This window comes from Dermacentor albipictus, chromosome 7 (assembly GCF_038994185.2).
Source record: "Dermacentor albipictus isolate Rhodes 1998 colony chromosome 7, USDA_Dalb.pri_finalv2, whole genome shotgun sequence".
Taxonomy (NCBI): Eukaryota; Metazoa; Arthropoda; class Arachnida; order Ixodida; family Ixodidae; genus Dermacentor; species Dermacentor albipictus.
In genome coordinates, this window is record NC_091827.1 from 37,734,782 (window position 1) to 37,759,873 (window position 25,092).

The following is a 25,092-nucleotide window of genomic DNA, read 5'->3' on the forward strand; positions in this document are numbered from 1 at the left end:
CGCACATAGTGTATTTAGTCTCTCTTACGCACCGGTGTTTTTAATGTAGGAGGCAAATTTCGAAAACTTGCAGAACCGCACCACCGCGTATTTTTTTTTTTTTTTTTACCGCTCTCTTATACCGCACAACCTTCGGGATCGGAACACGAACACGGTCAGACAGTAACAAGTGATCGCGCTTGTTCCCAATCAATAGCTGGAAAGTCAAGCGTTCACGCGAGTTACCCAACCTTCCGAGACGTAACGAAAGCGAAGGGCATGGAACGTCGGCTGACTTACGCTGATGGCATCACCAATGACCTTTACGCTGCTGTTCACGCTTCTTCTGCGTCTTTTAAGCGACTCTCTCCGGATTTTAGAAAACAATGTACACTTTATCATTAATAAGGAGGATTCTTCAATGACGCATGTCAGTAATACAACTGCCAAAGACACATGTTTAAATGATATAGTTTATTTTTTAGTCCCCTTCCGCCTCACTGTGCACAGTGGCATGGCAATGGTCGTGTGCACACCGACACAAACCTCTGGCTTTGAATAAAAAAGCTTCTCTCTCTCTATCTCTCTCCATCTCTCTCTCTCTCGCTCTCTCTCGTAACCAACATTTTTACTCAACGCGCCAATTTTTAATGAGTTCGGAATATGAACGTCAAAGTAGAAAAGAGTGTATGTGTTTGAAGTGTACGAAAGCCGTATCGTAGTATAGGTGCACATCTCCTCGGCGGTGTTATGTACCCCCAGCTTGAGAAGGTCCTCGGTGTGGGCTCTGATGGGTATAGCCCGAGAGCCCTTTTCACTACTTTGCGGATGAGAGCGTTCAGCTTGTCTCGCTCCGCTCTGAGCCACTCGCAACTCGCTCGCGTGACCACCACTGCGGCAGTAAACGCATCCTCGAAGAGCTGGGTTTCCACCCTGAGAGATTCCCGATGATCAGTACCCCGATCGCAAGAGGTGCAGTCGAGACAAGTTCGAAAGTGACCCCCCGTGCCCCGAAACGTCCATCCCGTCCACAACGAGGGCAGACGCAAGGCCAGAGCAGCAGCGATCCTCAAACTGCAGATCAAGCAACAAGACATCGGAGCAAGCTTCGTCGACGACGCGGAGTACAGCGATGGGAAGACCTTTGCGGTCGTCGTGGTCGACTCCAGAGGCCAGATTTCCAACAGCGCCTCGATTCGCACTTCAGACCCCGAAGTCGCCGAGCAAGCCGCCATCGCCCTCGCCCTGCTAGACGGTCGTGGGTCCGAGATCTATGGCGATTCCAAAACGGCAGTTAGGGCTTTTCAGAAGCATTCCATCGCCGAGCAAGCTGCTACTCTTCTTAGCGTCTCGAGTCCGTATGCTCACGCACATCATTCGATTCACTGGTTTCCCGCTCAGGTAGGGTCTGCTCCCCGGCACCTCGATGAGTCTGCTCACGAGGCTGCGCGCGACCTCAACAACCGTGCTTCCTCTTTAAGGAGTGCCGACTCCCCTCCCCCCTGCGGAAATAGGGACGTTCCCGCTACTCACAACGAGATTACGAAGTTCTTCTACATGTCCAGAAGGGTCTTTGCAATCCCTCACCCCAAGTCGAACAGGGCGCAAGCTCTTAAAACTGGCACATACACGTGTCTAGCCGTTCTATACACGAAGTTTACCCCGACGTATATCGTGCGCCTGCCCGTCCTGCGGGCAGACCTCCACTCTGGCACACTTGCTCTGGGAGTACGGGTCGACATACCCCAAGTTCATCAAGGAGGAGTGTGACTCGCTTCTACGTAGCCCCACTCTAGACAAGCAAATACTGGCTCTCCGGCGCGTCCGAGACCGGGCCGGTGGGCTCGATCTGCCGGTTCCGACGTGGGACTCACCGGGTGCGCGACGAGTTCGGGTCCTCGCCGAACCTCCAGAAAAGTTAATTAATGCACTCAGAGGACATGGGAAGAGATCGAAAAAGCGCGTGTATATATATATATATATATATATATATATATATATATATATATATATATATATATATATATATGTATATATATATATATATAGTGTAACTGACGGTGGTAAGCTCCAGACCATTCTCAGTAGCACTTCGTTCCTCGAAGCGGCAGGACGTATACCTCGAGCGGAGCGCGTGAACAACACTTTTCAATGTGGTGAACGCGGTTGATCCGGGACCTCGAAGAGGTGGGACGTAATGCAAGCGCATTTATTTCGCATCTACAGCCTAATTGCCCCTGAATTTGTAATTTTTCTTTCTTTCTTCGACTTTTCTAACAAAGTCACATTGGATAAATTGCAGAACGAAGCGAGTGACCCTGCTGGTATTGAACAGCTCCTTCCGTCTTACAAAAAAAAAAAAAAAACACTGACTGCGACATATAGAGCATGATCACGTGCCCTGCAAGGTGGGAGTCACATCAGCGAGTCGCGGATGGCGCGCGACAAAACTGGTCGCAAAACTCGCATATCTCAAATTGCCGCTTTCGTCGAAAGAGGACCGCTTCGACTGAGTCTCTCGCTGCTCATTTTTAAAGCACAGCAGTTAAGAGGGAGTTCCGTAGCCATTTTCATGTGTTGATGAAGGGTGTGGTCTAATTACCACGTGGCTTAATTACGCTTGGAAATTAACACGCGGCTTAATTAGCACGTTATCCAGGTACTATATGCTTGTTTGTCCGGTTTCACGAGATATCGAAATGTGATACCGATTTTGAATTTAAACGATGTTGGGTACATGATGTGACTCGTGTGCGGTCAGGTGTTTAAATTGGGTGGTGTTTAAATGCCGGTATGTGACATGGCCTCGGATCGGCATCGTTTTCGCAGAGCCTGGTCACCTCGCAGACTCGCCTGGCTCTGTCACAGTAGTCTGTCACAGTAGTAGTTAGTTCTCTACTAAAGCAGTACGTAAAGAGCTGTTTTTTTTCTGTTATTATACTAAATCTATTTTCTTCAATCGTGAGGACGTTCGCTTATATGTACGTACCATTATATGCCAGCAGGCCGCTAAAGTTGGCGAACAGACGACAAGGTTCCCGCTGGCTTTGCAAGAGTTTGTCGTCTGTTCTTGTCTGTCAGCGTTTGTTTTTGCACGTTAGGTGAGTGAACTTTATTGGAAGATATAATACGAGTGAACGAAAACGTTTTGTGAATGTCACAGCGAAGATGTTTATGGCGAGGGTTAAGTGGACTTTTCGTATCCGTCAACACAGCTTCTGTGTGTGCAAAAACTCAGCTCCCGAAATTGATGCGAAATGGTTTCATTCTATGCAAAAGCTTATACGTCTCATCACTTTGATATGCATTTTCAGTAGATTAGGTATAAATAGGCACCGCTTTCAAGATTAGTACACTGTCAGTAAGAGAGAGAAAAAGAAACCTTTATTGAGCGAAACAGTGTCCCGAGCGAGGCCCGGTATCACCCTGAGGTGGGAAAGGCTCCTCAGTCCAGGAATTCGACTGCCCTCATGGCCCTGGCGGCGAGTTGTCGTTGGTCTTCCAGGTCCCCGAGGGTGAGCTTGGCCTCCCACGTTTTGAATAAGTGATCTTCGTCAGCTTGTTGTGCTCGTTTCGTATCCGTTTTCGGTTGCATTTAGCCGTCTTCGTGCCACGGGCATCCAGGAGCAAGTGTGCCAGGGTGTCGGGTACGTTGCGGCGTGGGCAGAAGTCGCCGTGGAGGGTCGGGTAGAGACGGTGAATCATCGTTCCGTGAGCCTACCTGTTACTTTGTAAGTCGTCTTAGGATCATGCTTTCTTCTCTGCCGAGTTTTGGGTGCCGCGGAGGGCACAACCGGTGCTCGAGCGTGTAGTATTGTAATATCGCCGAATGGTTGGTGGGTATGGCCTCCGCCTCTTCCGCCGCGGGTCGGAGAGCGTGTGGGCCTATGGGAGTCCGGCTGACGTGCTCACGGGCACCGGCGTGGGCCGCTTCGTTGTTTCCCTCTAGTCCCTCGTGTCCGGGTACACACGTTACGCAGGTGTACTAGAGCGGAGTGCTTGGTCGTTTTGGCATCTTGAGTGCATCGGTCGAGATGCGTTCCCCTCGAGAAGTTTATGCAGGCCGCCTGTGGTGGTGGCGAGAGCCATTGCCGGTTCTTCAGCCGCCTCCGAGTTGCGTGCCTTGACGGTTGCCGATGCTAACCTCCGTATGTAAAAATGCAACTTAGAAGCTCATGCTTGATTTGATATAAATGACGCCTGGTGCAAACGCGCCGAAGACGCTCATTGCGTTTCTTCTTGTGCGTTGACGACAGGCGTCGTTTAAATCAAGGCATGCATGGGCTTCAAATCAAGATTCATTTCTGTATACGGGGGTAACTCGCAGCCTTGGGAGTCTGCGACGCTGAGAGCGTACGCGTTTCAATGCGGATACTTGGATGCGTCGGTGTTCGTTTCAATCTTCGTTTGATAATAGGTTTCTTTCACTTGCTTAGGGGGTATGGGCCATTTCTTAAGTGGGGATGAGTCGTTCTTTGTCTTACGTGACGGAGAAATCTATCGTTGGGTAGGCATAGAAATGCTTACGCATCTAATATCAGTGGCGGTACGAGAATGTGCGTGCGTACCTACCGTCACGATGACCGCCGATCGGGACAAATAAATGCACTTCCAAGTGACGAAACGTATACGGTTTTGCACAGAATGAGCGATAAAAAAATGTGTGCTTGTGCGTTCGTTTGTGTGTTTGCTCGTGTGTGCGCGTGTTCGGGAGCACACCGGCAGATTCGCTGGAATTCCACCTTCACAGAGTCGATTGACCCTTAATTCTGTTTTTTTTTAATTTGGAGAAAGCCTTATTCTTGCAGCCATGACCAACGAGTGTTATTCACCACTGGTCAGTCCACGATCGTCTCCGAAAAGTTTAATCGAGGGCAGTAAATAAGGTTGTAAATGTGGCTATAGCTCACAACCTTGCACCCTTAACCGTGAGTAAGGGTGTGAGGTTATAGACCGATTTACGTCATTCTTCACTCTTAAAGGGTGGACATTCTATCACAGTGCGGGTCCGTCGTGTTAGTGAGCCGTCGTAAGAAGTGGCTTCTATGGTACATGGTACATGTACATGGTACTGCACTGGTACTGCACCATAACTGCACCATTACAGCACCATTACTGCACTACTACTGTACTGGTACTGCTTACATGGTACTGCACTGGTACAGCTTACATGGTACTGCACCATTTAGCGAGGCGTGTACAGTCCACGCTAATGCGATCATGGACACAGCGCTGATCCCCCTCCCCCTCTCCCTCCTTCTCTCAACCAGCACACCTCCGCTGTTCCGCGCCAGCTGTTCGCGGGATGCGCCCGCGAAGCGTGTTGAAGCGCGACCGTGTAAAACTCCCTTCGGGCACGTCTGAGGGTTTGCTTGTGCATATGTTTCTTTGTTTGTTTATGTTTGTTTGCTCGCTTCTTTTTTTTTTCTGGTGGCGGCGATTTGGCCGTGTCTAGCAGAAAGAGACGCTCATCCCGGAGCAGATGTCGTGGCCCGGCTGACGCAGTTGCGAAAAGCTCGCTCTTTACTAACGGCCACGTCTCTCGCAGGTGTTCAGAAAGCTTTAGCACGGCGTAGGGGTAAACACAGCTGAAGCCATATACAGCTATAATTTCTGGAGTTCTTTGCGTGGCGAAACCACGATCTGATCATGCGGCACGCCGCGGTGAGGACTGCGGATTCATGCGGAATATTTTTTTTTACCACCTGGGTTTATTCAACGTGCACGCAATGAACCGTATACAATAGCGTCTATGCGTTCAGTCTACGTCGCAATGCGGTCGGGATTCGAGCCCCCGACCTCGCGCTTAGCAGCGCAACGCCATAGCCGTTAAGCGACCGCGCCCTGTGTAGCCGAATCGTAGATGAGCCAGAGTGATTCACGTGAAAACATTGACTATTTATGTATTTGTTCATTGAATTATTCATGTGTTTCTATGCTAATAATTAATTAACTAATTTAATATTCAACTAATTATGTATTTTCACATTCGAAGTATATATATGCACTAGTTTCGGCGAATGCGGCTGAAGGTAATAGTTCAGCTGATTGGGCCGCAACACTGTCAGACAATCTCACAGTGCAAGGAATAGAAAGGATAACAGTTAAGTACAATACAGTCGAGAAGAAAGAAAGAATGTATACAAGTGCAAATACAGCTTCACATGCAATTAATTTCAAAAAGATACGTTGATAACAAGTACAAATTAAAAAATATATATATAAAGAAAGTTATCCACGTAATCGTATCTAGGGTATTTTATGAAAGACAACTAAGTGTATCGTTAGTACTCTTTTAACAGGCGCAAGCACATAAATCGGAGTTTAATTCATGAAGCATGAATACATATTGCTTAATAAAGAAAATACATGAAAGGGTAATGGCTCAGTGCCGTGGAAAATGGAGAGGGGAAAAAAGAAGAGAGCACAGAATAAACGTGCAATTATTATATCTCGACGCACTCGCCTCGACGTATAATGCTTTTGTTCCGAAGGTACGCAGAGGCATGAATTCCTCCCGAGAAGAAATATTTTCGTTGTAACTGCCAGCCATTCGTCCACCGAGGTTTTCACCTATTCGCCGCTTCTGAAACGCTCGAGGACCCGCCTTCGATCCCGACCACGGCGGCCACATTTCAACAAGGGCGAAGCGCAAAAGCGCTCGCGTACAGGGCTTCTCGTGCACATTAAAACGACACACAAGAGATAAAAATTATTCCGGAGCCTCACAACGTGCTGGGCAGTTTTGGGATGTTATGCTGCCCATCTATCTATCTATCTATCTATCTATCTATCTATCTATCTATCTATCTATCTATCTATCTATCTATCTATCTATCTATCTATCTATCTATCTATCTATCTATCTATCTATCTATCTATCTATCTATCTATCTATCTATCTATCTATCTATCTATCTATCTATCTATCTATCTATCTATCTATCTATCTATCTATCTATCTATCTATCTATCTATCTATCTATCTATCTATCTATCTATCTATCTATCTATCTATCTATCTATCTATCTATCTATCTATCTATCTATCTATCTATCTATCTATCTATCTATCTATCTATCTATCTATCTATCTATCTATCTATCTATCTACTGTGATGACTGTTTGTTCCTGCTCCCTTCATTTCAGTGGTCTTGATGAATGGTTGTTACTTGTCCGTTAGTGCATTACTACTTGCGCAATACAGTTTTTCCTAAAGAGGTGTTCATCAACAAATAACTCTGGTAGCGACATCTGATGACACAGTGTTTAACTAGAGGACACGCAAAACTAATACTGCAATGACCCGAATATTTCGCTTCACTGTCGGTGCAAAACCTCGGTAGCGACACATCGTCAGCGTGCAGTACTTTCATGATTTTTTTTCCTTTTTTTTGACAGTAACAATGACGTGACGCGAAAATATTTATGCATTGTAATTGGACAGAAGGCCACAAGATGTCGCTGCCAGCTTCGCTACTGCCGTCTGCGGCTCCGGCAAACACGTAATCCGCTAACGTTAAAATTAAATTATGGGGTTTTACGTGCCAAAACCGCGATTTGATTATGAGGCACGCCGTAGTGTGGGGCTCCGGAGTAATTTGGACATCTGGGATTCCTTAAGGTGCACTTAAAATCGAAGTGCACGTGTGTTTTGGCCCGTCGCCCCAATCGAAGTGCGGCCGCCGTGGCCAGGATTCGGTCCCGAGACCTTGTGCTTAGCGGCCCAATACCATAGTCACTAAGCAACCACGTCGGGTTCCTTAACAAGTTAATAGAAAAACTAAAACTCTCAATGCTACCGTATGCCCTACGTTTAGGTCTGCCCTGAACTCGTCCCATCGTCCTCTTACTTGTGTACATGAATAAAAAAATAAAGACGAGTGAAGTTCTGCGAAAAGAAAGGAAGCAGCAGATCGAGAGCTCAACCGCGGCGGCGTTCGTCTCGTAGAATAGGTGATATATAACACGGGGCGTATACGACGTGTTTCCGGCTGCTACATTGCTTCCGGCATATGCAGACAGCAAATGAGTTGCTGTGGATATTTATTTCTGTTGAACACAGTGAGCCTTCGCTGAGGCGTTGATTTAGGACCCCACCTATTCCTCGCATTTGTGGATGCTACTCCGTGCTCGTCAAGGTTTTCGTATTCATCAGCCCGTTCCCCCTCAACCAACGCATTACCTTGCCCGTATACGCGTTACGTTAATTTTCTTTCTTTATTTTAAGGCGGTTTTCACCGTTCGATCGCGAATTGCCCGGATCTTGACGATTTTCCTTTCTCGCACGCAGGGGGACGAAACCGTGTCCTCCCTGGTGGCCTCCAGGCTGGCCCGGCTCGATTACCACTCCCCTCTGGTGGAGGGTTGCTGCGACCTCTGCCACTCGCACGGCAACCAGCTGCGCCGCGAGGCCCTGGACATGGTCCAGTCTCTCGAGCAGTGGTGCCCCGCCACGGGCATACCTCTGCACCAGCGGCCCGCGTCTCCACCCCGACCGATGCGTCGACTGGCCGAGAACTGTCAGCCGGCGGGCCGAAGGGCACCGACACCCTGGTGAGTGATGGCGAGTTCGTGTGGACGGGGAGAGAGAGAGAGAGAGAAGAATACAGGAAGGCAGGGATGTTAAACAGTCAATAGTCTGGTTGGCTACCCTACACTGGGGGAAGGGAGAAGGGGAAGAGAAAGAAGGGAGAGAGAAGGTGTAGGTACGTGTACGGACAGCACTTCAGTTAAAGGGACACTAAAGGAAAATATTATGTTTAGTTATATTGATATATTATCTGTGTAGGAGTCTATCACCACTTTCTGCGCGCCAATAAACGAATTTGTGGCATCTAAAACTTCCACCGAAAGTCCCTGGTGCCGCTGCTCAATTTGAATCACCCGCGCCAAAATCGAGGACCTGACGTCACCGTCTCTGCTTCCGCTTTCTGTGAATAAGCGGGCGTCCGAGAGGGAGCGCTGCACTTTGCGGATTTCACCGGCTCGTTTTGTGGATTTCACAGCTGGCGAGTCAAGTCAGGCCGTAACCGCGCAACAGCTGTAATGGCGTTCCTGTGTGCGTGGAGCCTCCGATAGCATGTGAGCCTGTGTTACATATTCCTCCGGACGGCGTTATTCTAGAACGTGTTTAGATGTAGTGCGCGTAATGGAATTCTAGCTGAGTACGTCGTGTTACACTTCAGCGACTGAAGCAAAGAAAAACGCCAAGTGCTCTTGCGGGCTCGCGCTTCGAGCGCTGCAGCACACGATGGAGCTCCGCAGGATTATCAGGACAGGTGAAGGCCCTCCATACACGCGCCATCGCTGCATTTTTAACCTGGTCGGCGGAAACGAGTGCAGGAGAGCTTTAAGGACAGAGAGGGTCAAGATCGCCGCACGACGACACCGCCTCAAGTTCTTCGTCAGGCAAGGAAGCTGAAAGTGGCGCACGCCTTCAGCCGCATCTGCGAAGCACCAAGTGGTACGTACGACTCTTCCTAAATGCTTGTCTCATAAATTACCAAAGTATCAGATACGCGCACACGGACATTCGATCGCGATGGTGCTTGATCCGGATCCCCTCAATCGCTACCCGTCCATTGCGATCGAATGGTTGGACTAGGTCCGTGCTCTTACTTTGTGAGCTCAGCCAACTCAGCCCGAATCGTTGGACCGTATAGCAGCGATCACTCTCAATCACGCTGGAAGAATTCTTTTCTAATCGGGCTCGATTGCGACCGAAACGCCCGTGTGAGCTGTCAACTCCTGTTCGACTAAGCTCCCTACCTCCCGCGCTGATAAAACATTTTTATTCCTCTGGCGGGCGTAGTATTTGTTAGCCTTTCTGAAGTGCGCGAGAGACCATTTACCGCCTTAGCTACAAGTAAAACATAGTGCACGTTGACTTTCTCAGAGTGCATCTGCGAGTACTGCTAAAGCAAGCATTGTGGACGATGCGGAAGCATTTAGGTTACATCGCGTTAGCGCGTCGAGTAGCTTCTAAGGCTACTTGGCTGCAAGGTTACGACTCAACACGGCTGCCTAATTCACCATGTGTTTCTGTTTTCCAGGTGCGACTGCTGACGCTGTCAAGTGCTTCCCAACTTAAGCGAGATTGAGTGCCTGTGTGCAGCGAGATGGGCCCTTTTCTGCTACCCATACAGAAAGCTTTAGAGGTATGCAGAGTTCATTTGCATCCTTTGCCAAATGTATTCCTACAGTGAAGGTGCTGTCATATTGAGCGATTAATTCTTTAGCTGGGCCAGGACATGTCCTCTGCTTTTTGAATATGTTTACCTGCCACGTCAAATATTTAATGACAATCTGTAATTGGTCTCCATGATGTGGTTCCTGATGTACAGTTCTATTCATAGTTTCTTTAGTGCATATGTGCATGGAAGCACTACGTAATGCGATGTTCCACTTGTGTGTCAATTCCATTTTGCTCATGTTTTATTTCCTGCCTCCCATGTCATAACCAGGGACCCCGGACCTAGTCAAGCTACTGACTGTAGCTTTTTCTCTGAGGTTCTTGCCAAAGCTTCCGTGAATAAAATTTGATGATCACAGTCAGCCATACAATTGCAAGCAGCAGCAGGAGAGCCACTCGCAATGCACTTTAGTTTTTTCTTTTGAATGTTAGCACGCTGAACGTGAAACACTGTTTCCAGTTGAATGCGTACCTACAAGGGTCAGTATTGCATTTATTCGTCAGCATGTTACACCTCCCACATGATGCACATGTCACCAAGTGTCTTCTCCATGATTTATGATATCAAACTTGTCATTATCTGTTAAACCCAGAAACTGCCTTATGGTACTTTTGTGGCCATGCTGCATCAGTTGTAGTGACAACCTACGCCACTTGGCTCCCTCACTCCTACACTTTAGTGTAGCATAAAGCTTTCCCAGCATGATGTGCATGTCAACAAGTGTCTTCTGCTTGACTTATGATGTTCTTGAGCTTGTCATCACCCGTGCCAGTCGGTAGAAACCTTATGGTGTCCTTGCACGCATGCAGCATCAGTTGCAGAGACAATCTATGCGACTTGGTTTGTTCTTTCTCACGCTTCAGTACAGCACAAACCCTTTCGAGCATGAAGTTTGTGTCTTTGCTTTTCCAATTTACTGGTATAGCCTTCGAACAATTGGTTTTTGATAACTCCACCAGTTGCTTGTCTGCTCTACATGTATCAAAACTTCAAAAACCGTGCCTTGTGTGCCGCTATGAGCTCAGTTTTGGAGGGCCTAGGTTCGTTCTGTGGCACAAATGCTGGTGCAATTTTTTCTGGTGCCTGGGCTAGTGCTTCTGGAAATGACGGGTGCTCGATGCAAAGCTCGGTCACCTTGTTTTGTAGATCTTGCACGTAATCTGAAAGTAGAACAAACCAGGTAACTTCAGTGCTGCATTTTATTTTAATGCTATAGCAAATATCTGGAGAGGTCACCTGATCTGGGAACAAATAAGTAAAAGCAACATTCTATAATTAATGCATCATGTGAAGCTTTGCTCCTTGTCTGTCGCTGAGAGTGTGGTTTGCCAGTCTTGTGTCAAAGTAGCAAGAACTTTGGCTTTTCTGCATTGAGCCTAGCTGTAAAGATAATGTCTACTTGTGGTAAAATGTATAATTGGGAGAAAAAGCTGTCTGTGCATCCCGATCGCAGTTACTTCAAAAAGTGTTGCACGATGCTTGAATATGCAACGAATGCAGTACATGCCGCTGTCCTGACTATAACCACCCTACGTGAAAAAAAGATTGTTCTGCCACAATCTGCAGTGCTCTGCTCCTTACAACACTAGCTTGTGAATAGCTTGTAAATGCAATGTGAGGTGTAGTTTTGCTGAGCACTTGTAGAGCAGAACTGCTAACTGAAAGACGGACGTGACACAGTTAAACTTGCCAAATGTAGCAGCCATCTTGAGTGGACACACAGTCATCATGCTATGTCTGGCCTTGGATGTCTTGCTGTGCCATTGCTGTGTTCCATCCTTTGTTGTTGCTTGCTCTTTGTTGGCATTTTCATTGAAATGAAGGGCAGCAATCAGTGTTCTGGAAATGCAAGTTTTCCCACAAGGTTTAATTCTCAGCAGTACTTTGCAAAATTTTTTAGGAAGTACTTGTCTGCCTGAAAAATTAATAACACATGCATGCTTACCGAGCCTTCATTCCCTCATATGTGTATGCGGTAGATTTAGGAGCATAGCCGTTCAGGACACTATGGAAAGATTCCAGGCTGTATGTCTGCGTGTCTGGCGAGAGCTGTCGGATGTCTTTGAGAAGCACTGGGGCCATGACAATGGCTCTGACTTGTTTGTGCGCTGGAGAGTCTAATGTGGGAAAAGATAGGACATATATGTATTGTTCCCTTCATCACAAGTTAGGTGGACAATGCACATTGTGCTAAATTTGATTAATTGTGCAAAAGATTCTCAATTTCAACTGATCGACGATGTAATTACACTGCACAAAATGCAGTGCCACTTAAACTGGCAGATTACTTGTATTTACCAATTTTGAGCCATGACACTCTGCTGGATGGCCCATGGAGGCAGCGGGGATAGGGGTTGCCATGACCTTCATGAATGTCAGCTATGTGGTTTAGGAGACTTGTCCATGTCGCCACTAGTAAATCTCCATTTCCTCCGCAAGCACATGCGCACCAGTACAGATGGTTCACAATGGGTTGTATCCAGCTCAACAGCTCCCTGCATCTGGCCTTCCGTGAAGCAGCTGTCAATTTTCTTCTGATGCCTGGAAAAAATTTGCACCATAATTTCTTAGTCCATCTCGTGCGAACTTCAACTGTAGGTAGATGAAGAAGACTAGCTCGAAGCATTAGTACAGAATGGAATTGGAATACAGTGCACTGAAAGATCTTTCTGCACACTATTTCTGGTAGTGTAGCCTCAAATAAGTGTGTAGCTTTTTTATTTCAAGGTACTAGTTCCTTCATAGCTAAAGGGACTGTCTAACATTTTTCAAGGACCTCCTATTTTGTAATGCAATAGAAAGCTTATCATCTAAAGTGTAAACGTGCAGTGGTTTCGCTGGTAAGTGAGTAGGAATTTTAAAACAATGTATTTCTATTTGCATAGTGTCTTAAAACTCTATCGATGCCCGAAAAATGGGCTAGTGGATGCAGTGGCGGTAAAAGTGAGAAACCAGAAGCACGTAGTGTTTCTGCGGTATTACTTTGTGTAAAGCACTAAAATGACTCAAATAGCTGTCCTCAGCACATATGCGGCAAGTTCTTTTGGCCCACCTATAATCGCATGTTTTCTATAGGCACAGTCTGAGTGCCTGTAATTTTCAACAACCTGAAAAATACAGTGACCTTTGCATCACTCGCACAATGCTACTAGCACTGCTGCATGTCACAATGTCATGGGGGCATAGTTGAAGACCCATTGGTGCGCCATTCTTGTCTGCACGATAGCAGTACCACTTTCAACACGCACTACTTTGAAAACAAGAAATCAATCTCTCATGCAAAGAAAAGTTAGCAGAGGCACTTAAAATACAATTTTAGACAATAAAATAATGTATCCAAGCAAAATAACTCTCTCTGCACAGCTTTTTGGTGGCATAATGGTGCTCACATTAGTTTCACTGTTTCACCGTCGAGAAACACTTAATTTTTGCACCACTCTCAGAGCCAGATAAGAAATAGAATTCCTAGCTTATAGGATACAAGTTTGCTGTTTACATCAATGTGACACACAATATTATCATTCCCACTACAATCCAAAGACCTGATCCTGTGGTAAACAGTCCCTTCAATGCAAATGTTTGAAGTATGATGACGTAAGATGCATTCTTCTTTAATAAACGCTAAGTGCTAGTCAAGAGTTGCTTTGCGCCTATTAACCAACATTAGGTATTTTACTAGCAGTAGTAAATACGTTAGTTCCCTTCATAACTACCTTTTGCAACGTGCCAGACGTCAAATTGGTGTTTGGTGGCCGGGCAATGCAGCCTCATGTATTTCTTTATTGCTGTATGGCGGTCTGTTGTCAGGGACCTTATGGAGATGCCCTGGTCACCGAGAAATTGAAGACCTCTGATGAGACCCTCTTTCTCCATTTGTGAGCTTGCCTGAATTTGGGCACTCTGGAAGACAAAAAAATTGTATGTGCACCGGATACATAATTGCATGAAGTGAAGCTGTGCAAATAAAGCATCTTGCCCCTTATTCTTAAAACGCTCCTCAATCCCACAGCCCACCTCGACTACCGTAAGTTGGAACCATCGCACTAGCACAAGAATATCACACAGTCAAATCGCTGTGGCACTACCTTCTTATAGCACACAAGGCCCATTGTGTCCAGATGAATTCAGGAGTATGTGAGTAAATCGTCAAGGGTGTGGTAATTATGAAAGGTTTCGTTACAGGGAAGGATGGGCCTTCTAAACAGCGTGTACACGCTCACCTGTGCATTGATAAGCTAAAAAGGAATACTGAGGCATGTATGCGATTGACTCGTGCTTCCTGGAATGCTTGATAAACATTTTGACGTAGTAGTTCTGCGGAAACCCGCAAGGTGGAGAGAAGTAATGAATAAAGGGAAAATCAGACATCCACCCGTTAATTTTTTTTTATTTTTTCAACTATGAGGCTTTTCTTTCGAGGAACCCGTATGGGTTTCCTTTGTAGCAATTGCTACGAACGGGTGGGTGTCTGATTTTCCCTTTATTCGCTTGATAAACATGTAACAATCATTGCACGATGCTTGAAAAATAGCAATAATCAAATATGTCGAATGATGCTCGGTAGTTCTTTTTTCTACTTACTTCTTTGACTTGAATTTGCTCAGTGTGTATTATCTTTCCCGTGCCAGGACACAAGAACGAGTATGTCAAGAACTTGGCACTGTGGCCTGGTGAGTCACAGCGCCCGTCCCCGCAGAGCTCCAAGCTGCTGTCACCAGCTGCTGCCAGAAGTCCTTTCTGGTGCTCATCCCAGACCTACGAGAAATTTGGACTCTGTCCTGAGTTTTGATCTACTCCAGGTGCTACGTGTACAGTTATGTGCACACGGTTTATGTCTGATAACAATCAGAATGAAAAAAATAGTTGCAATTACAAAATATTGTGCACTCTCTTAATGGACATTAAGGAGAAACACCACCCACATGTAAGCTCTGCCTAGACACACAGAGCAACATAAACACTGACGTACAGAACATGCTAACACAGGACCTTGGCTAAAAACTGAAAGTAACTTGAGAATTGTATTTGTGTTTTGTATTTTATTCAGGATGATATGCAAAAATGAGGAACAGGTTGCAGCATCATTCTGATTCCCACATAACGCAACGGATTTTGAAGACATTCAGCCCTAAACCTCTTGTCGGTGGATGCAAAAGGAACAGATTATGTTAAAAAATGTTGAGTTTGTGTAGCAAAGCTTTGCAGACATTAGCAGCATAAAATGAATGCAAGTAAATGAAACTACATTGAAATTATCATAATCGCTACGGAATCTTCGGTACTGCATATGAGCCATAATATTCAGAAATTCACCTTCCGCTTTCTCTACTTCTAAGCAACTTTTTTTTTCAATGCATAAGCCAAGAATTTTACAAAAATGCCATCTAAAAATACAGCACAATGCAGCACCTTTCCTTACAGTTCCATTATGGGTTTCGTGAAATTAGATGCTACAATTTCTGCAGCTGCATGCATTGTGTGCTAGCGAAAATGTAAGATGAACTTACAGGCTGCTTAGAATAATGCCAGTGTCTGTTCTTGGAACCATTTCCTTCTCATGCCAGGCATATTTTCTGTATTTATGTCCTTTGTTCGCTTTCTTATGCACAATAAAAATGCCTGAAAAATTTGAAATGCTTGCTTCATTCTGTTATTTGGTTTTAGTAATGATAAAGCTTTAGAAACTACTCTTGGACTGCTAGTCTTATGCGAATGCTTGTGCACTGAGCATGCCTGCCTCAAATTAGCTACACCAAATTTTGAAAATTATGTTGGCATATAGATTTGTTGCACGAAAAGAAAGCAGGTTAGCAGTTTTATATACTAATCACGAGCCATAACAGCTTACAAATATTTTGCAGCCCAACATTCTGCCATTGGAGTGAATGGTTAAACAAAGGGCCAATATGACACTACTTCTAGCTGCTCCCGAGATATTGGGCCGTTGTTCAATATGTGGCTAGCTACATATTCAGGAAAGTTGAAACGAAATGCTTACTGCAGTGACAGCTGGAAAAAGATATGCCTTCTGGTAACTGAAGAATGTTTGATCACTGATGACTTGAACACCCATCAACCTCATCATTCTGAGAGTTCCAGCAGCACTTGAACCGGAGAAGAGTATTGCAGCCGACAAGTCGACATTGCCTTTGGGCTTCATTCCTACTAGTGGCTGGCTCGCCCACATGTGCTCATGTCCCCTTGGGCATTCAGTCTTAGCTGTGATGCGTGTCCCAGAACAGGAAAGGCTCACTGTGCAGGACGTAGAGAAGCAAGTGCGGCACATGTTCAGGAGTGTCAGCAGGTTGTCACGAGAGACAAGAAAGTAGTCTTTGTGTTGCGTACACGCCTCATCCATATCACACCTGAAAAAGAAAATATGCCCCTTACTCAGCTTTTATACAGGCACTCTCGTACAAATTCACCCCCTTACTCAGTCAAAAGTTTGAGCTGAAAGTTAGCACTTTTCTCTTTTAGCAGCAATAATTACCCTTTATTGCCTTCATTATTTGAAGTGAATTAAATGCTGCACCTGTGCATCAAATAATCGTAAACACAGGATTGAAATTATCTGCAATTTGTGTGCACAAATGGAAGAGAGCTACCCCAATCTGCTACGCCTTCTTTGTAATTGTGACTTTGTGACTGTTTGACTCAAATCACTGGAGCTTTTTTCACATCTGTAACTGTAATTAGTTACTGCAGGCGAGGGACTGACATAGACATCTGTAGGTCTTGCTTTTGTTACCACCCATCACATGCATACTTGGATCATTTATAACCTATCACACTGTTTCTCAATAAACAAGTAAACATCACTTTACTATAAACACATAAAGTGCACTAATAAATACTGCACCTTCATATCTGAACATTTATACACCAACATGCACAGTAGTATGCAATGTTTACTTACTCATCAAATGTCACCTCTGGGGTGCAAGTCAATTCTTCCGGCTCGTACGTTGTGTCATGCATGTCAGGGTATTGCAGTACTGGGGACACGTCAGGCGAGGGAATGTAGCTGATGTCCTTTGCTAGTGTACGTCTCCGGTGCTTGACTGGTTTCCTGACACAAGTGGTACGTCGTCTCTTGATTGGAGTTGATGTCTTTGGCATAGGTATGTTCTGAACATTCACCTGAAGTGCCTTGCATTTTATTTCCTTCACAGTTGTATTCACCTGAACAGCTGGAGAGCAAAGAAACGCCATGCGAAGGTCTGAATAAAAGAGAACCAGGACAACAGCTTTAGAAAAAATGACACTGTGTCGCATAGTTCCTGAAAAGTTGGGATAATGACAGCTATTCTGACTAAATTTGCATAGCACAAAGCACCAACAAACATGCTGAAGTAGACAAGGTTCTACTAGCCTGTCCAATATTTTTTGGTGGTGCTACCAAACAAGAGAAAATTTGCTACTTGTTCCCCCAGACTCTATCACATATAACATTAGTAGTTTTCTTTGAAAGCTAGGTAGCAGCTCGGGTGTACTTACCGACGCTCGTGCCCAGTGGTTTAGCCTGCACTCCTTTTGCATTCCCGACGCTGAGGAAACTGCTTGTTCTCGCGGGGATATGCATAAAATCTGTCTGCGTCTCCGCGTCTTTCGCACCAGAGGGAAGCGTCTGAAATGTGCCGAAAGTGCACTAAGCTGTGTGTTGCGTTTGATCTGCGTACAACTGCAACCACCGTGACAAACCCCGCACACATACCTCCGCGTTACTTTCGGTGAAAGTGCCAGCAGAGTTATTTTCAGTCATCAGGTCGGCAACGTTAGCCTGTAAATAAAAGCAGCTGGCTATGAGTAACGAGAAGGGCGGCGCACACTTGCTGATTTTTAGTAATGAAAGTTAAATAGCATGCAGCGTCAAGAAGAGGCACGACTCACAAAACTTACGTCCTGCAGCAACGGTGCTTGCTCTTCAAGGGGAAAAGGCGATATCGACGGAACAACGTTGCAACCCAGTCGCGCTTGGAAAGGCACATCGATTGACTGTCTTGGGAGAGAATTGTGCTCGCAATCCGCGTTGCTTTCAATGGAGGTTCCAGTGGCGTCATTTTCCGTGATCAAGACCTCAACGTTAGCCTGTCAATAAAGGCAGCTGGCTATCAGTACCGTAAAGGGCTGTGCACACTTGCTGAGATTTAGTAATGAAAGGAAAATAATATGCGCGTCAAAAAGAGGCTCTACTTACCATGATATTTTCGTCCTGCAGCAACGGTATTTGTTCTTCATGGGATGAAGGCAATATCGACGGAACAGCGTTGCGACGAAGTCGCATTTGAAAAGGCACATCCATTGACAGCCTCAAAAGTGAATTGTGTTCGTAATCCTCAGGGCGGAAATGCATCGAGCACACATGCAGTCTGATTGGCACCTTTCCTACCCGCTGTAGCATGGGAAATACACTGAGCCAGCGAGAACGTAGAGGTTCGCCCCGCGGGATCGCATGGTAGTGCACGTTGGTGTCGGAGCTTTCGGCATCCTTGTTCAGACGACGCGGACCGTTTGGGCACCCCGCGACATCACATCGACCCGGCATTTCGCCGCTCGGAACTGGGAACTACAGCTGTCAAGAACTTTCGTGACACAGCATGGACAGCACAGCACGCCGCGAAATGGAAACTTTGCCATTCACCAAGCGAAAGTGCGAGCGCGGTCAGCGCGGCCGAGCGAAACCAGAACTTGTCGGCACTATTGTGGAGTGAGCGCGACGGCCGTAATATGCAGCAATAAAATAACTATGGCCTATCGCATGTTTTATTTGTTGCCAAAATTTATCTAATTTACTTTTCAAGTGTAACATGTAGCAGTAGTTCAACAGTTAAAATAGAGGCTCTGACGTCACTTTATGAGAGGTACCACAACGCACGACAGGGGGCGTCCCTCCAATTTCCCAATTTCTTCGTTTTCTCGCTTAGAAATAATCTGTTCTCGCTAAGAATGGTGAACTTGTCATCACAAAAGCCTAAGCTTTCAGTCTAGCTCAACTTAATATTTCCCTTTAGTGTCCCTTTAAAGTCGCTCGAGCAAACCAGAAGTTCTGAGAAAACACAAAAGTGCCTTCACTGCCTTCTGAGCCGGTGATCGGTCGGGACGGTGCTCTAATATTGTCTGTTCACTCAGAGGACGATCGTCTAGTTTCCTCAATGCGTCGGACAAATACTTTCTCGGAGTGTTTAACATGGATGGGAACTGCCAGGTACACGTGACCCTAACTGTTAAACCGCTTGGATTGTCTCGGCTCAAACTTTTGAGAGAGGTACCGCTTTGCGTGAAGTTTAGTCCAATGCCATTGTTTGAGGGCGTTACTAGTTTGGTTCGGGATGAATCGGAAGTTGGTGTCGTCTGTGGCGATGCCACTCAGAAATGTTCAATTCTGTTGCAATCTAACGGTAGCGCGATTGTCCTGGTGAGGTAATTTCTTTATTTTGGGTTGTCATTGTTCAATAAATCTTGTAGCGAAGTAAGCGGACGTCCAACTGAGATGGGAGCACCGAGAGTACAATGTGTGTACAAGAGCACATAACCTGTATTCAGCTCTGCAGAATTTCTCTTCCTTGTACCATCATCATTCGTCAGCCCTTTCCATCCCCGTCCCATTTCCCCAGTGTAGAGTAGCAGGCCAGAGCAAGTTATAGCTCAGGCCGACCTATCTATCTATCTATCTATCTATCTATCTATCTATCTATCTATCTATCTATCTATCTATCTATCTATCTATCTATCTATCTATCTATCTATCTATCTATCTATCTATCTATCTATCTATCTATCTATCTATCTATCTATCTATCTATCTATCTATCTATCTAAACATTCATGGGAACGCGTTCTGCATACACTTTTCCCGCAGCTCTTCGCAGGCCTGATCTGTTGCAACGTGCGAGGCACATATACAACAGCGAAAGCTTTTACTTATTAGAAATCTAGTGTTTCTTACCTGGATGAAGAATGCGTAACAGTGCGCTTTCCGTCTGCAGTTTGCGCGACTGCTGTTTTTGTTTGGTTTCGAATCCGCGCGCCGACTCGTCGTGAGGCAGGCGTGAGGCTCCCTGCTGGCGCACGGTGGAGTTGCGCCAGTCGGCGTTCCGTTGGAGCCCGCCAGAGGCCGCCACAATGCGTCGTTTTGCTGAAATGTTCTCGCACGCGCTTCGGAGTCCGCGCTGGCGGGATGCGATTGCGGCCCGACAAAAAGTTAATGGCTTTGTAAGAGAGCAAAATTGTGCGCCATTTTATAAAACATTCGACGCGACTTACGTGATACCGAGCTGTCTTGACGACCATCACTAAGATTACGATTTCGTAAGCAGTTGCTCTGAGCAAATATACCGCGTCTCACTTGGCCTTGTGTTCAGGTTGCATGCGGTGACCAGGCCACGTCGTTTTTAATCGTGCGAGATGTCGTTGCATTCAACATTCGTTACTTCACACGCCAAATTTTTCGCCGCTGGTCTACGCGGTACATACCCGTCTCCCGAGGCAAATAATGCTAAGTTCTGTTGTCTGAGTTCAGAATGTATCTGTACGTGCCCCGGGTACCTTTCATATATTCGAGGCTGACAATAATGCTTTTGCGTGGATGCGGTAATGAGTTTTGTTGTTGTTGATGCTCTTGTTGTTGTGTGTGGCAAAGCCAGTGTGAAGTAGACACCATGTATTATTTCAATTGTTAATCTGTTTTGTTTACATCAAGTATGATGTATTATATGAGATGTACTTTATATTGTACTTTTCGTTCATACCACAGTTGTAAGCGTGCCTACGGGTCAATATATTTCCTTGTCAGCCAATTTCGTTCCTTTGTATGCCCTACATATACGAGTCGTACTTTACAATTATGCGTGCCTCTTTGAGAAATTGTATTCGTTCGCTAACGCACTTGCACCAACTAGAGAACCTACCAGATTGATGATAGACGCAGCGCTGTGTGCGAGCGTGACGAAGGTGTGCTTGCATTGTACATTATCAGTTGCTGCTACCGTAATCGGCTCTCCGGCAAACGCTGTTCATAAAGTAAAGTGAAGTGGAACTTCATGAATACGGGTTACGCCAACGTCTACTAGATAGCGCAAGAGCGGTTCAGTTCGAAAACTTACGGGGCTTTACGTGCCAAAACCCATTTCTGATTATGAGGCCCGCCGCAGGGGGGGTACCCCGGAAATTCGGACTACCTCGGGTTTTTTCAGGTGCGCCTAAATCTAAGTACACGGATGTTTTCGCGTTTCGCCCTCATCTAAATGCGGCCGCCAGGGCCGGGATTCGATCCCGCGACCTCGTCCTTAGCAGCCCAACCCCATAGCCACTAAGCAACCACAGCGGGTGTGCACTTCGAAGCATGACCTCACGCTACCTTGCCCAGCTGCCATATTATCTAATGGGGATGCTCCTGAGTAGTAAGGTGCGGTGGTTTTGACGTTACCGCTGTCGTCACGCCGGGCTTGGCAATGAACACTTCGGTCCCAGTAGCATTACGTCATAAAGCTGAGTGTACAGGCCAACTAACTATAGAAGGCGCTGCAATGGACGCTGCGAACATGCATCGCGGCATCGAAGCACAAACGGAAAGTGCGTGAACCCGGACGCTATACATTGATCTCAACGGTGTGCTTAGATTTAGGTGCACGTTAAAGAACCCCAGGTGGTCAAAATTTCCGGAGTCCTCCACTACGGCGTGCCTCATAATCAGAAAGTGGTTTTGGCACGTAAAACCCCAAATATTATTATTATCTCAACGGTGCGACGCCTTGTGCTGGTGGTGCTTGTTGAACGTTGGCAACAGCTTCGCTGTACATCCACTTTGGCAAGGTGGAATGAAGGCGGAACATTTAGAGCGCAGCTCTCAGCCGCCCGTTCCTGTGTTGAGCGTCGCCGTCCCTCGGCGTAACCGAGTGAAGGAGCACAACAAAGGACGAAATAGGGGACGTGGAACGCAGCCGGGGATGAAAGACAGCGACTGCTGCGAAATCGCGCCAGTGTAGCGCGCCGTCGTCTGTTCACCGACGGCATGCGGCGAGCGCGTCAACCGATGCCATATATGGAAACAAAGCGCTGAATGAGCGATGTCTGTCTGCGGCGGCTGCTGTGAGTCGCGGCCACGCGTCACCCACGCGCTTTGCCTCTCGCGATCTCGGGATTAGCGAGGCAGTCGCGCCACACTTCGCCCCCATTTGCAACCTGCCGCACGAGACAGATTGTCCATGCCAGCTGATATGTCGCGAAATAAAAAAAAATGGCTGTGGCTTAGCTAAGGTTAAGCCCAGGATGCGAATCATACTAGCCTTTAATTTAGTCGTTGAACCACTGTTTAGCCTGGTGAACTGCTGTTGCTTGGCTATATTTGGATCGGCTAGACGAAGAAACAACTCATGCAGGCGAGCGCACGAGCTGAGACCCGGCTATGTAGCTACGCGGCCGCAAGCGAGCGCACGAGTTGAGCCTCCGCTTTTGCAGCTGTTATGACGTCATACGGTAGCTACGCGACCGCGCGCGGCGCAGCAAGGAAGAGCGTTGTTGTGCGGCTAGTATGCTTCGCATAAAACCCACATGTAGAGCTGCGTTCAAATTTCGCTTGCGGGAGTATCGTAATCGTCGGTGAATTTTTAGCCCGCAGCTCTTAGGCGCCCGTTCCTGCGTCGAGCGTCAGCGTCCCTCGGCGTAACCGAGCGAGCAAGCACAGCGAAGAATGAAAGAGCGAACGCGGAGCGCAGCGGCGGATGAAAGACGGCGATGGCGAAAAGAGCGCGAGGAGGAAAGCGGAGGGAGGGGCTACAGGGAAAGATCATAGTACCTTGCTGGTGAAGCAGCGCACAGACACGGACACAGTGAAGACAAACAGGAATAGACGACACTCGCTCCCCACGTTACAGGGAAAGCATGAGGCGGAAAAACGGAGGAGCCGTGCATGACGAAAGAGTGAGGAGGAAAGCAGAGCGCCGCACGAGACTACGAGATGGCGCCACAGTAGCATGCGCCGTAGTGCGCCGGTGACGTCATTACTAAGGTATCTAGCGAGCGCGTCCCTCGCTCCCATATATGGAAACTAGAGTGTACTAGATAATCTAACGGAACCAAAGCGCTGGCGTGTGCTTCGGCCCCACATCGCATGTGCTACTTCGCCCGCGCTGTGGCGCTAGCGAATGCGCATGACAATGTGCTGCTCCGCGCGAGACAGGCGTTCCCGTGTTCCCGCTTCCTTCGTGAACGTGTTCGCGCTTTCTTTCTATAGGGAGAGTCGTAATTGTCGGGGAACGTTTTTTTTTTTTTTTTTTTTTTGCTGCAACATCGCGCGAGTGTCGACAGCACGACGTGTCAGCATGCCTCGTAGCAGCTAGGGTAGGCGGGATCGGCGACTTGATGCGCGGGTGGTGTAAGGCAAATTCTTGTTGGAACGTACTCTGCTGAGTTGGTCGCTTCAGGAGTGCCCCTCACTGCTACAAGGCCGCTGCCTGGCGTGCGGTCGACGTTCACGCGGTATTGTTTAAAATATCGCAAGTGTGTACTCGGTATGCTACGTGGAATTGAGTCCGCTGCTTCAACAATGTAGCTTCTATTTCAAAGCAATCTGCGGATTAAATAAAGCGAACAGCGTTGTTTGGCTCTTTCGCCCATGTGCGTGGTGTTTGGCGATCGGTGGCCCGACCTTCACTGCTGATAAAAAAAAAATGCAGTGTATTTCATGTCTTGTATAACCCTCGTAGTCAGTGTGTTGTTCATGTTTTGTGCTCCTCAAGCTTAAGCAAACGGGAATGAGTGTGTGGGACTGTTCCAGAAGCGCTGTCACGCGTACGCTTCGCCACACAGCTTCCGATAGTCAATGACAACCTATGGTCCCTACAGTCGGTGAAAAATTTATGTGTTATATATGCGCTTTTTTTTCACGCTTTTATTTTTGTCATGCTCTTCTTTCCGTCTTTACTTCACCTTTCCCTTCCCCTAGTGTAGGGTAGCAAACCGGAGGTTTTAACTCTGGTTAACCTCCCTGACTCTCTCTCATTTGCATCTCTCTCTTTCTTGTGTTATATAGATGTTGTGTTCGAAAAAAAAAGATATTATACGTGCGCTTAAGGTATCTTAAGGTTTATTCACCCGTTGGTACGCGTACAAACTTTGGTATCAGTATGGAGCACAGTGTAACATATCGCACATGCACTACGTGGTACCTGATATACACATAAGAAAGGAGCAACCGAATCCGTAAATAGCGCCTGCTTAACACCGGTATTGCCACTTCCACTTCAAAACCATTATTACAGTGCGCATGCAAGAACGTTACTGTAAGCCTCGAATTCATGAATGACAAGTGCAGAGCTTCTATTCAGGCAAAACGTAATTTGGGGCATCGTTCTCGCTGTAAGAAAACTTTGCCTCGAGAGACGGTTGGGTATCGCTTAGACCAGCGACAAAGAATCTCGCCTTCACCGAGTTTCAACAGCTTTTCTCCTATGCGGCCCCGTACTGTCAACGGTAGTTTTCAGACTCTCGGGTACTTTGCTGTATTTGATTGCCGAGATTGTCTTCAATGTTACGGAAGCGCCACAAAAGGTAGCTAGAGCTGCAGTGGACGAAGCTTGCAAACCTATCTCGTCACCGTTGTGGCCGAACGATGGATATTCCCAAACACTCTTGCGACCAACTTCCAGAAGGTGCGTGCTAAAACGCGCCCCTTTGCTACATGCGTGTTATTCTCATTTTGCGCACGTGCCAGCTGATTAGGTTCGCTGATTACCGTGACTTCAAGTTGTGTTGCGCGCCTAAAACCGCCGTGCTCACCGTATGCAGATATCGCTTTGTGCTACTGGTTTGAGGAGTGAATCTGAACGTATCGGCAGATTTTGTGGGTGACACTGATATCAGTGCTCGGCCAAAGGTAAAATTTTGGTGTGAAACAACGAGCTTTTATCTACCAACTAT

General features: G+C 46.7%; 2 protein-coding genes and 1 long non-coding RNA gene across 11 annotated transcripts in view; 2 read left to right on the plus strand and 1 right to left on the minus strand.

Annotated features, from left to right (window-relative positions):
- LOC135905678 (kinesin-like protein KIF26B) overlaps positions 1 to 25,092 on the plus strand; it is a 760,359-nt gene that overhangs the window by 272,357 nt on the left and 462,910 nt on the right. For all 9 annotated transcript variants that reach the window (XM_070521909.1, XM_070521906.1, XM_070521907.1 and 6 more), the window contains one exon: positions 8,274 to 8,536. In XM_070521909.1, the coding sequence (XP_070378010.1) occupies positions 8,274 to 8,536 (263 nt within the window). The remainder of the gene's footprint in view (positions 1 to 8,273; positions 8,537 to 25,092) is intronic.
- Positions 8,984 to 15,810, plus strand: LOC135905707 (uncharacterized). Its single transcript, XR_010565450.2, has 3 exons — positions 8,984 to 9,446; positions 10,036 to 10,140; positions 14,805 to 15,810. It is a non-coding gene; the product is annotated as an uncharacterized lncRNA (long non-coding RNA).
- Positions 10,894 to 14,364, minus strand: LOC139047403 (uncharacterized). The gene is made up of 4 exons (XM_070521233.1): positions 13,873 to 14,364; positions 12,465 to 12,892; positions 12,122 to 12,331; positions 10,894 to 12,015 (listed from the first exon to the last, which is right to left on the minus strand). Exons 1-4 carry the CDS (start codon positions 14,119 to 14,121, stop codon positions 11,754 to 11,756), a joined length of 1,149 nt encoding a protein of 382 aa, XP_070377334.1. The 5' UTR covers positions 14,122 to 14,364; the 3' UTR covers positions 10,894 to 11,753.

Bases quoted from the DNA above. Each gene is read 5' to 3' on its own strand.
- LOC139047403 (XM_070521233.1), bottom strand. From the start codon at position 14,121: ATGCAATTATGTATCCGGTGCACATACAATTTTTTTGTCTTCCAGAGT. The intron at 12,893-13,872 runs TAACGTATTTAC...CCTTGAAATAAA, and splicing joins AAGGTAGTTATGAAGGGAAC to AAAGCTACACACTTATTTGA. The intron at 12,332-12,464 runs GTAATCTGCCAG...CTTGTGATGAAG, and splicing joins CTCAAAATTGGTAAATACAA to GGAACAATACATATATGTCC.